Raw genomic sequence first — 12,994 nt, forward strand, 5'->3', positions numbered from 1 at the left:
ACATACATCGTAAACCTTCACTTTACCAGATGGACTGGTTCGACTTGAAGCTTCACCTTTATCAGGCTGGACATCTGCTTCATCAGCTTCGAGTTGAAGAAGGGCACGACTCTTGTTCAGCAATTGTTTAATATCGATAACCTTTAAATCAGAGTTGTTTCCTCCTAGACGAACTATCAGATGATCCTCTTTTATTACGATGCCTTGAGGATTACAAATTCCTGCTTTGGGGCCAGCAATTGGAATGGTGCAGACGGGATTATGCAAATTTGCCATGAAAATTGTTGACTTCTTTCTGTCACAAATAAACAGAAGACTGTTTTTAGAGGAAAATGCCACAGCAGTCGGAAACTTCAGGACACTTTCAGCAGGATTTTGACGCCAGTACCTATCTTGCTCAGGTATCAGCGTTGCAACAATTGCATCATCAGGCAACGTGTCTATCAACTGCTTGCGAAAAAGGGCAACTGCTGTTGTCATGTTCATTTGATCCTTGTTACGCAAATTAAACAGCTACGGGGAAGTTCTTTGGCTATTGGCTTGGAGATGTTTTCATCTGTTTCTCCTCTTGCACTGCTCAACAACTTCAGGCTAATCAGATAATCGCCAACAAATGTCCAGTAATTGAACAACGAACTTCTTACAAGTTTTAAAACGTGTGGAGGATCTGGAATAGGTACTTTCTGGTGTTGCTCCTGTAGAACAGTCATGTAGGCTCTCTGGGCAGCTTCTGAGTCAGATATCCATGAAATTTCGTGCATCCGCGTACAGGGAAGGCCATCCAGTTGACAAAGTTTGCACTTTCGGTTGAGTGTATTCGTTGAGGCGCAACCAAGAGTTTCGCAGTCGTCACAAATAATACCTTCTTCATCACATGTGCTACATTCAATAGTACACTTGGATGAGCTCAAAATGCAGTTTTTGCACGATTGTATCAGCTCTTCTGTCTGGCGATCGTACATCTTAACCTTGTTGGAACCCCCCTTGCAGGATCGATAGAAGCAGCCGACTGGAAAGGAAACAAGTCCGTCAAGACTCGCAATTCTAAATTCTTGTGCTTCACTGACGAAGTCGACGGATTTAAGATATGTACCAAGGTCCTCGTTGGACATGTTACATAAATCCTTTACTCGGTCAAATGTTAGAAATGGAGGGTCTTCTAGCCCAACAATTTGATGAAGCTGGGAAGCGTATCTCAAGGCAGGTTTAAGTTGCATCCCATCCGTTGACTTGTTTACCAGGAAGACTTGCAAGTCGGCTTTTTGTGGCTCGACAGGTTTTACTTCAAAGTCCAGCAGCAGATCGATGGCTGTCAAAATTTCTTCCTTATGAGCTCCGCAGTGAAAGTTTGGAGGGGGGTTTCTCTTGGAGATGGTGTTTGGATGCACAAACGAGAAGTTACGATTCTCCACGTACTCTTTCAAAGAAAGACAACTTTGTTTTCCTTTTGTAGCACCACCTTTTCCCCTCAAGAGGTAACTGCAAGACTTGCCAAATTTAAACTGTAATCTCTCTTGAAATTTTGTCAAAGTCTTGTATTTCTCACAGAAATTTGTCAATCTTCCCTTATTTAAGGACTCCCAAAGGAATGAGTGAGTCTCTTGGTAGAACACGTGATCTTTGCTGAGGGCTTCTGATACTGTGGTAAAGAACAGAAGTGCGGATGCTTCATCTATGCCTTCCATTGAAATGTTGACTTCAACCCGTTTCTTGTTGTCAGCAGAAATCTTCAATTCTTGATAGGAATTCCAAGGTTTAATGAATCTCTTAACATCATCCAGTAATTCTAGAAACATTTTATCTTCTGTAGTTGTATTCTCCGAAAAAAATGTTTCTATGCTTTCAAGCTTGGACAAAATGTCCTGAGGCATACTATTAAGTACAAAAACGCCCTTTCGGATATCCTCATTCTCCCTGTTAGATATTCTTTCCGACAAGAGACGAAGTTTCTCTTTCAGCTTTGCAACGTGAGCTCCCATTGCCCACAAATACATACCGAACAAATCTTTTTCCTTGGAGCATTGTTTCCTCTTAACATGTTCATCAACGTTCGCTATTTGTAGTTGCTTGTTCAACTTCACTGATTTGTTGCATGTACAACAAAACACCACATCCTTGTTCACAACAATAAACCGATTTCCGTACTTGCTGTGAACTCTAAGTGCAAAGCGTAAGATGCTTTCTTCTAAAGGGCACATGGTTTGAAAGATAATTGCAGTAGAATAGCTCTCCATTATGCGGTAGACAAGCTCAGAGAAGCTCATTGATATTTTCACTTCATTATCAATCTGGCTTGGTGATGACCCTCTTAAATTTGCATCAGGATGTTGTTCATGGAGCACATAAATCTTACAGAATCCTATCCAGTCTCGATACGATAAAGAACAGCGTTTAAAGTAGCTGAGACAGACATGCAGATCTTCATCCGATTTCAAGCACATTACGTCAAATCCGTCATAATAGTACATAGCTGTAACCTTTCTCTCTGGAGAAGAGCTGTTTGAGGTGGACGATGAAGAGGTCCTAAATCAAAGAGAAAAGATCTTATGTTCGTCTCGTTCGGACATAAACTTCGTTTGTGATGGTAATTACCATGAACAAAATGGTGTGTGGAGTGTAATAATTTTTAATTTTACTAATATGTGAGTTTCTTTTTTCTCCCACGTGGCAATGACACCTCAGGGTTTTATTAGAAATTTAACGAGTAATGACTCAATAATGATCAGTCTTGACGTTTTACCATTGTACCACTTTCATTATAACTTTTCAGGGTCTTGTTTCGGAAGGTGTTCTCGATAACTTAGAACTGTTTTAATATATAACAGAGGCATTGCTCCTGTTTTTACTGTAGACAGGTAAGAAAAGAAAAAATTTATGATATGCAATCAGCTCAACACCAGGATTACAATTTTTTTTGCCACTTACACAGTTCTAAGTGTAGTTCGTGGAATTAGGAGACAAGAAATTTTGCATTTGTATTTTATTTTGAATCTTGGAGATTGAAACAGAGCCCAATTTCTAAAGTGGTATTTGTTTCAAAAATCATAGGAGACAAGTGGAAATCAGACAATGTTAAGGCTATACCTTCTTCTCCCATGCGATCGGTGGATGCGGCGTTGGTGATGCTCTGAGGACTGATGTTTTGGCGATCGCGATCGCGATCGCGACCTGGACCGCCGAGATCTGTGCAATGGTGAAATATTGATAATGAGCCCGGCGAACACAAAAATATACTGGAACACTGCAATCTTAAAGTTACCATCCAGCCCTTAAGGACGTTCGCGCGAAAATCTTTCCACGGTCAGATTTTAAATAACTTTTACAGTAGTTAAGTAACGGCCACCTCAGGTCAGAGGCAAAAAATTGGGTGTCACCAAGCTTGTTTTAGAGATAACCGGTATAGAAGTTTTGACAGTTAATTCGATTTGGCTTCAAAAAAAAAAACTGTTGCAGGCAAGCATTTTTTATTTGGAGTGACTCAAACAAGCCTATTGAGTAAATATTTGTTGCTGGTTTCATCCCATTTATTAAAAACTAAATTCTGGAAGGAAAATTGCTTGTCATGCCCAGTCGAGAAAGGCGTAAATTTGCCTTCTTTGAGTCGAAAAACTAAATAATATATACTCCGCTTCTCACGGTCAGATTTTTTCCTTTTTTTTCTTAAAAATCGAGGGAAAAGGAAAGGAACCGATTTTTGTGAAGAAAAAAAGGGGGTCACCAGCCATCTGTGAGAGTGAAGTCAATTCCAAGATAACAAAACGGCTACCAGCCCTTTACTATGGGAAACGCAAACGCGGCTTTTAGTGGTTTGGTATACTTTGAGTTCCAATCCCCTAGAACAAATGAAATCAGCGAAATACATAGCGCCGGCGCGCTACAAAGTATTAACTTGATACACAGTGATACACCCCTTAGTGTGCGTGCCAACTACAGTCAACTCTAGTTACAGCGGACACCTTCGGGACGTCGTTTTGTGTCCGGAATAGCGAGAGTCCGTAATACCGGGAGTCATTTTCAGTCAAACCTCTATAGATGGAGGGTATAACATAGGGTTCGCAAATCCCGCTTCCCGCCACCATTTTTAGCTCCATCCCGCCATCCCGCTTACTCTTGACGTGTCATCCCGATCCCGCCACGTTCCAAATTGTTTTTCACTTTTAACTGCCACAAGACACTGTTACAACACACTTTTCACAGTTGCCTATGCCAGTCTTTAAGCCATACAGCTTGTTTCTGAAAAAGGATGTTGCATAACATACAAATTGTCGCTGTCGTTTTTCGCAGTGTACGTAACTATCGCTGTGGCTTTTTTTTTTCTACAAGACCCTGTTTTCTCACTGGGTTGTAACCGGACCTCAATGAAGCTCAGCGGGAGAAAAAAATTGATGAAGATGAATGTGAATGGAGTTAAGGGGATCAGGGGTCATGCTCCCCTGGAAAATTTTGAAAGTCCGAGCTCTCAAAAAAATTCCATTTCCTGCATTCTGAGTTAGCCTCCTCTGCAGGCATCTCACAAACAACATCAAAAACACAGAGGCCGCTTTCGGTGGACTAGGAACGAGTTCAGCAAGGCCAATATCCCATCCCCGGGCCGACCTTCGGTAAAGCCCCACCGTGGGGAAGGGGACGTGAAAAAATGTCCAACAAATACCCGGGGGGATGCGCAGGCTTGGAGTTGGAAGGCCTTGTTGTTATGTGAATTGCTTCTTGAACCCTGTGTGCGTACCAGTTCTAGTCTTGATTAACTCGTTTCCTAATACCGAGTTAGCTCGTCTGAGCAGTGTAGATAACAAAATCGTACTTCGTACACTAAATTTTAATTGAACACCAATGAACTCAAAAGACTTGGTCAGGGTGTGGTGTTGCTGATTGTTTATATCGGGAGAAAACGTGACTAACCTTTTAAAATCTCTATTGTTTTACAAACCCGGCGCACGTTTTTAGAGGGATGTCGGCCCGCAAATTGACTTGCAGATAAAGACCAGAAATTTATAGATCTTTTTATAAATTTCTCATCCTCAATCCCGTTTCCCGCCGGAAATAACAAAAAATTCCCGCGTCCCGCCAGAAAAATAAGCAACTTCCCGCTTCCACGCCATCCCGCATCCTGCCTTAAAATTTCCTTTCATCCCGCATCCCGGCAACTAAAAACGCCTCATCCCGTATCCCGCCAAACCTATGTTAGACCCTCTAGATGGGGATCTGAATTTTGGCCGCGGGGTGTCCGCAAGGCAAGAGTTACTGTAATAACATTTACCAGTAAACCTAAAACTGATGACATTAATTTTATAAAAAAAATCCTTCAAATTAATCCATGTATTATTTTCCTTGATCAAAAGAAAACTTTTCTTTCATCTAAATTGCCTTTAGAATAAATACTACTCGGGTCCACGCTAAATCCCACAACACGACGAAATCTCATGGTCCATTTGCGCTATCAGTTTTCAATGCGTTATCAGTTGTTACATCACGGTTTTTGTGTCTGGTCTTTTCGCCGTTTTAGAAGCAATTCTATGTATACTCTAGTCCTTATAATTGGTAACAATACACAAACACTCATTATTCTAAGTTACCTGCTTGTTGAACGTCGCCTTGAGCTTCGCTCATGCCGTTGATCGCCTTTTCTGCTGAGCGACCAGGAACGTGACCTAGAATGTCGAGTTTATGAAATTAAATTTTGCCAAAAGATTGCAGATTTGAACCAGAAAGAAAACCGTTAATCAACATTTACTCCAATTTACCTTCTACGTGTGTGATTATCTTTTCTCTTCTTTTGCTTCCCCATGGAAAAAAACTTTCTGAAATGTTGACTTTTTTAAAAAACGATCCAGTAATCTCCAAGTATACTCAGTGCCCGTGCTCAGTCGAAAGCAATCCAACGTGCTCAAATGACCTATTCCTGGCATATTGTATGACATGATTGAACGTCATGCAGCGCGAGTAAGACAATAAAATCCTGGCAAGTTATTAACAGATTAACGACCCAATGCCTAACCAGTCAAGTTTAAGTCAACTAGTACTCTTTGATTCTGGTCTCCGATGAACTATCAATCAATAAGTCCAAATACCAAGGAATACTGTATAAAATGGATCATAAAATTTCAAAAAGCTTTAAAAATCCATGTTTAAGCGCGCATCGTAAATTATTGTTGTTATCTAGACACCTGATCCTTGAGCCCATGGAAAACACGCTGATCCCGATCCTGAGGGCTTTGATCCCGGATCCGAGGCTGTGATCCCTGATCCCACCATTTTTTAGGCCTTTGATCCCTGATCCCATATACCTCGTTACGACCCTGCTAAAAGCCGGAACGGTGGAATGGCGGAATGGCGGTGTGGCGGAAAATGACCCCAAATCCTAAAACATGGAACGGCGGAAAATGACCCTAGATCCTAAAACACGGAACGGCGGAAAATGACCCAAATCCTAAAACACGGAATGGATGTCAGGGCATGTTGCACAAATTTTGCACAAATTTTGTACAAAAACACTCGAGCGCGTGGCTCATTCATCCCCACGAGTTTTAGTCGCGGCATAAAAAGTCGCACAAACCAAACCATGGGATCCTCGACCGATAGCCTCTTTTTTATCTCGCAACTGCTTCCATGCGAATAATGTTAAACGCCATGAGAAATTCCCACGCACGTGACACCCTGCAAACCTCTCTTCACCTAGTGTTACTCAAGTCCCGAAACTTATTCGTGGATGAAAAAACGCTCGTATTGAAGGGCTCGTAAAGAGGGCTTGCTCTCACGCTAGTCTAAGTTTGGAGCTGAGGCTGAACGTTGTCATATTTTGAGAAGCCTGAAAACGTTACTGTGATGCTCTCACATTTACAAGCATATGAGATATTACTGTTTCAATAAATCAATGTAGACTTGACCAGGAAACGTATCAAAGTTACAATTATTTATTGTAATGTGGTATGTCAAGTTGGTTTTCACATGCTGTGCGACTTTTTATGCCGCGACTAAAACTCATGGAAAATTTAGCATAACAAAAGGTAACTAAACAGGTTTCCAACGCGAAAACGCAGCTATCTTTCATGCATAATGGTTCATTATTATTTATACCATACAGTAAAAGAAAAAAAATTAATAACGCTTAATTTTAGTCACGCGCGTTATCGTCGTGGGATAAATGAGCCAAGCACTTGATGTCTTTGTACAAAACTTGTGCAACATGGCCTGACATCCGTTCCGTGTTTTAGGATTTGGGGTCATTTTCCGCCGCTCCGTGTTTTAGGATTTGGTGTCTTTTTCCGCCACTCCGCCATTCCGCCATTCCGCCATTCCGCCATTCCGCCATTCCACCGTTCTGGCCTTTAGGGTCACCCGGTTGTCTCATAGGTAAGATTTTACTCTAGTAACTAACGGCGTAATTTCTTCCAGTCAGTTGTGTTTATATGTACGATTTTAAGCCAGTAACTAACGGCGTAATTTCTTCCAGTCAGTTGTCTTATATGGAAGATTTTACGCCAGTAACTAACGGCGTAATTTCTTCTAGTCGGTTGTCTTATATGGAAGATTTTACACCCGTAACTAACGGCGTAATTTCTTCCAGTCGGTTGTCTTATATGTAAGATTTTACGCCAGTGACTAACGGCGTAATTTCTTCCAGTCGGTTGTCTTATATGGAAGATTTTACGCCAGTAACTATCGGCGTAATTTCTTCCAGTTGGTTGTGTTTATATGTACGATTTTACGCCAGTAACTAACGGCGTAATTTCTTCCAGTCGGTTATCTTATGTGTAAGATTTTACGCCAGTAACTAACGACGTAATTTCTTCCAGTCGGTTGTGTTTGTATGTAAGATTTTACGCCAGTAACTAACGGCGTAATTTCTTCCAGTCGGTTGTGTTTATATGTAAGATTTTACGCCAGTAACTAACGGCGTAATTTCTTCCAGTCGGTTGTGTTTATATGTAAGATTTTGCGCCAGTAACTAACGGCGTAATTTCTTCCAGTCGGTTGTCTTATATGTAAGATTTTACGCCAGTAACTAACGGCGTAATTTCTTCCAGTCGGTTGTGTTTATAAGTAAGATTTTACGCCAGTAAATAAAGGCGTAATTTCTTCCAGTCGGTTGTGTTTATATGTAAGATTTTACGCCAGTAACTAACGGCGTAATTTCTTCCAGTCGGTTGTGTTTATATGTAAGATTTTACGCCAGTAACTAACGGCGTAATTTCTTCCAGTCGGTTGTCTTATATGTAAGATTTTACGCCAGTAACTAACGGCGTAATTTCTTCCAGTCGGTTGTGTTTATATGTAAGATTTTACGCCAGTAACTGACTGCGTAATTTCTTCCAGTCGGTTGTCTTATATGAAAGATTTTACGCCCGTAACTAACGGCGTAATTTCTTCCAGTTGGTTGTGTTTATATGTACGATTTTACGCCAGTAACTAACGGCGTAATTTCTTCCAGTCGGTTATCTTATATGTAAGATTTTACGCCAGTAACTAACGGCCTAATTTCTTCCGGTCGGTTGTCTTATATGTAAGATTTTACGCCAGTAACTAACGGCGTAATTTCTTCCGGTCGGTTGTGTTTATATGGAAGATTTTACGACAGTAACTAACGGCGTAATTTCTTCCAGTCTGTGATATATATATATGTAAGATTTTACGCCAGTAACTAACGGCGTAATTTCTTCCAGTTGGTTAATTATATACTGTAAGATTTTACACCGTTAGTTAACGGCTTAAAATCTTACATATATATACACCGACGCACATAGTGGCGTAAAATCTTACAGTCTATAGACTGTGTTAGTCACATACTACGCCGTTATCTAACTACCGAATAATTAGCTTTGCTCCGTGAGTCGTAAGCTTGTCTCACTCACCATTCGGTAGTCTTGGCAGCTGCAAAACATTGCCAAACAAAAGGTTTGTCTTTGGGCCAGGCATCTTCCTCACTGGATGTGCTGAATGATGTCTTCCAAGCAGTACCAAGGAGATCAACACGACAGCTGCCAGCAGCAAAGAAACTGCCACCACTAAAAACATGATCACTTGAAACCAAATAAAATTACTAACAGCGTTTGTTCTATCGATTTGTGATCTCTTTTGATCCGAAGATAAATCTGAATTCTTCCAGTATACTGTGTAGTTTTCTGATTGTAACAAGAACAACGAGTTCTGTAAATTACCGAGAAACCAAAATATTAGACCACTATTCATAGGCCCAGGAGGTAGCGTGACCTTTAATGTCCGTGGAAAGCAAACACTCAGGTTAATTATAATAAAGTTCGGATATAACGCGCGCTGTCCTTGGTTGAAAGAGCGTGCTCTATGAGAGTATAGAGCATAGAGCTGAGCTACAGCTGTCACGCCATCTGCCAATTGTACTATGTTCGACCTTCGCCGGGACTTCTTTTTAGCTTTTTTCCGATAATTGAAAGTGAAATTTCGGAACTGAAGCGAGCCGGCAAGTAGCAACAAAAGAATCAAACAAAGGTTTGTAAACATACCAGGCGCCGTAATTTACGTTATTAAAACGTGAGCAGATACAAAAATCTTCAAAGGAAAAACAAAATAAACATTCCGAGTTTTAAAGATTTTCACGCTCAGTTAGATTGCAAGCTTACGTACGGTAATAAAAATCAAACACAGCTAACGCTCGTATAATATATAAAGTTCAGTGTTCAAAAACAAAATAGAATAAAAAAGAAAGAATAAAAAATATAACCAAACTGGCATAATTGTTAAAATTTCTTACTAATCATGACGGTGTCTGAGCGAATATGATCATGCTGAAGTTCATCGCGGCTCGCTCATCATGGCGATCTCCGATCATCACAGTAAAGCAAGCCTCAGAAACTACATCGGCCGCCCTTCGAGTGAAAAAATAAGAGCTTGCTCTGATATCCTTTCCAATACGTTGAGTGGTAATTCACATCAGTCACTGCAGCCGAGTTTTGCGGCGCTGTCATCACGAGCGATCTTCATGTTCCGGTGAATTCGGCTGTCGTTCATTCAAAAAACACTCGCCTTGAACTGTTTGTTTTCTACCTTGTCATGTGGAAAAAACTCGCGTGTTTTTATGAGCCATAATTCGGCTGAAGTTCACTGAACATTTCAAGAAGTGGGAACATCGACTACGTCTCGTGTTTCTCCCTACACTTCTTTCGTGCTCTAGCCGCTTCCTGCGTGCTTTATAACAGAACAGAGCACAGTCAAGGCTTCTCTATTTGTTAATTAAGGCCTGGGTCAAAAATGATTTTCGCCTCCAGTGCCCCCCCAGCAAGGTTCGCGGAATTCGCGTGGACTGCGCGAGTAACCATAGTTACTTTGGAATCAAGATCGCGTAGTTCGTGAGCGGCATCCGCCATTTTGAAGTGTCGGCTTTGCATTGGTTTTTCCCATCTTCGTTAGTGAATCCGACAATCTAGAGGAAGACATCAAAAGAAGGTAATAACATTTTCTTTGCTAGCTTCATTTCCTCAAAAAATGGCATGATATCGCTATCTTAAAGCCAAAGAGAACCCTTTTGAACCTACGAAGACTTCTAAACACCGCTCTCAACATGTTCATTGACTTCCCTGCAAATACAATGCAACATGAATTTATGATATAGCGCTCATTTCTAGAGCTCAATAGCGTTTCACCATGTTTGTAACTTATGCATAGAAAAAAGTACTATGTTTTGTAACAAATGCATAGAAAAAAGTTTCATCGTGGATATACCATTCAATTTTGAAATTAAATTTAGCTTGATAAATCCTCTATCACATCATGATGTATAAACTTATGGTGTTTATCAAAATTTAGGCTTTTGAATGCTTTGGAAACAGTTTCTCCAAGAAGCAGATGAATTTACTGACAAAAGTAATCCCCCAAACCAGTTGTTAGGTAAGTTTAATCGCTGACATGTAAGATGCAGATCGTCTTGTCATAAATTGTCCCTTGAAAACTAAGAGAAAAAAGCTGTACTAATGTGTGTAAGTTTATTCCGAGGTCACTTACTGAATTGCTATAAATAAATAATAATAATAATTTTAATTACTCACACAGAAAACCAGCCAGCCCTTGCAGATTCCAAAGGGCATCCACTTGATTAAACCAGTTTTATTTACTGTTATCCCTATTTGTTTTCTTGAAGAGGCCCTTCCAGTTACTCCACACAACTAATTTATGACAAGAATGTTAATGGTGTTATTTATGAGGCATTTTTTTGGTTTTTAAATCATGTAATATCAGTTTTAATTATAGTCAACAGTTTGGTTTTTAAGATTTGACCAGTAATAATTGCAACAATCATTGTCAATGATGGACTTGTAATTGATATATGTGTCTATTTGAATGTAAATATTAAACCCTCTACACTAGTGGAGTATCTTTTGATTCAAATGAATCACAAAAGTTCTGATACATGCATATGATTCTGACCATAGCCTTCTCTCTTTGTTGATAAGACATGATTAATTACCAGTGCTTACTGTTGCCCCAGGTGGGGCACTGTTTTTTTTGTGACAAGAGCAAACACAAACTGGTATAAGATGTGTCATCTTCTCAGCCCAACTCATAAAAGATGTGCCATCTTAAGAGCAGGATAGGTTGCCCTTGTTACAAAGTCAGAAAGGAAAATTTTAAAATTGTATTTCTTGCTTTTTTTGTTGCTCTTCCAAGTCAATATTCCTGTTAGAAGGCTATGGTGGCCTAACTAGTTAAAACTCTGGTTTATAATTTCAAGTTTGATCTACCAGTTGCTTGTCCAAATTCAATTTCATAGATCAGTAATTGGCAGGAATTGGGAAATAAATTGGTACATGTATGTTATCTAGCAGCGATGTAAAATTATAGACATGAGTATGACCTATGAAGTAATTTGTACCTGATGGACCCTAGAGCACCTTATCAGTGCATTATTAAAAATATTCCTCTAACATTCATTCACAATTCGTAAAGCAGAAGTACAAAATTAGTTTAGACCAAGGGCACACATAAACTTGCTAAAGACATGCACATACATTGTAATTTTAACCTAGCAAAGCCCAAGAAAAAGACTCCTGCTGTGATATGGCTAGGGTTACTTTACCTGATTAGAGTGTTAATTATTACTTTCTTAAGCAGAGGTTTCATTAAGATTATTGAGGTGATGGGAAATGCACAAGGAAGCAGGCAAAATATGTTTTGATTCTGATTTATGTCAGTCACAACATGCAGGAAAAATTATGTTCCCAGCCAGTCAATATGCCCAGTGTCAGGCCCGTGAAACCCCTGCTTAAGCTTATTGTATTCAGTGAGATATTATGGAAGCCAGTGTTGCCATAATGCCTGTTGTTGTTGGTCTTCTTACAGGGCTGGCATCCAAACATTCTTGAGCCATGGAAATCAAAAGTGGAATGTTTTGCTTAACACCTACTTTGAACAGAATTTTACCAAGGGAAAAAATATCGCTGGCTTTGCTACAGGGAGAACCATTAAGAACCACAGGAGCAATATGAGGATAACAGATGCTGTACTTCTTTGCAGGAGGAAAGGAGCTGTCACATGCTTTTCCAAAATCGATGATGTAGCCATGTTTGTTACTCACAAGAACATTATTAGCCTTCAAATCACAGTGAAGAAAGCCTTTTGTGTGAACATGCGAAAGGACTTCTGTCAAATCATGTGAACTAATTAACCAGTCATTTGTTATTAGTGAGCTTTGTACATTCTGTATTGTTGCACTGTTTTTCTGACAAGACAATAGTTTGCTTTTGGTTACAGATGTATTGTCTTCCCCCTCCATTATTAAGGAAATGGGCTGCTTTTGAAGCTGCACACCTATTATGGTTGGGATATTTTTATGTGCCAGTGCCTGCATAATGTGAGCCTCCTTCATTATCTCTATTGAGTTCATCTTTCAGAAAGAGCTGCAAATTGCTTTGGATTTCTTGACGTAGGTGGAACGTTCGACCGCAAAGACTTCTTGACTGTCACCCTCGAACGCTGCAAGATAGTTGTTCCACTTTACACTAGGGTCAGTTTTAACTGAAGCACTTCC

At 40.0% G+C, this 12,994-nt stretch overlaps 1 protein-coding gene and 1 long non-coding RNA gene across 2 annotated transcripts in view; one reads left to right on the forward strand and one right to left on the reverse strand.

Annotated features, from left to right (window-relative positions):
- Nucleotides 1-10,015, reverse strand: part of LOC113664116 (cytochrome P450 4C1) — a 31,626-nt gene extending 21,611 nt beyond the window's left edge. Inside the window, exon 1 of the mRNA XM_089203782.1 lies at nt 8,850-10,015. Within this exon, the coding sequence (XP_089059908.1) occupies nt 8,850-9,474 (625 nt within the window). The 5' untranslated portion in view covers nt 9,475-10,015. The remainder of the gene's footprint in view (nt 1-8,849) is intronic.
- A 189-nt stretch (nt 10,016-10,204) lies between these two features.
- On the forward strand, nt 10,205-12,906 carry LOC149052696 (uncharacterized). The gene is made up of 3 exons (XR_016186335.1): nt 10,205-10,416; nt 10,777-10,857; nt 12,307-12,906. It is a non-coding gene; the product is annotated as an uncharacterized LOC149052696 (long non-coding RNA).
- Nucleotides 12,907-12,994: the final 88 nt, after the last annotated feature.

This window comes from Pocillopora damicornis, chromosome 1, assembly GCF_964200805.1.
Source record: "Pocillopora damicornis chromosome 1, jaPocDami1.2, whole genome shotgun sequence".
NCBI lineage: Eukaryota > Metazoa > Cnidaria > Anthozoa > Scleractinia > Pocilloporidae > Pocillopora > Pocillopora damicornis.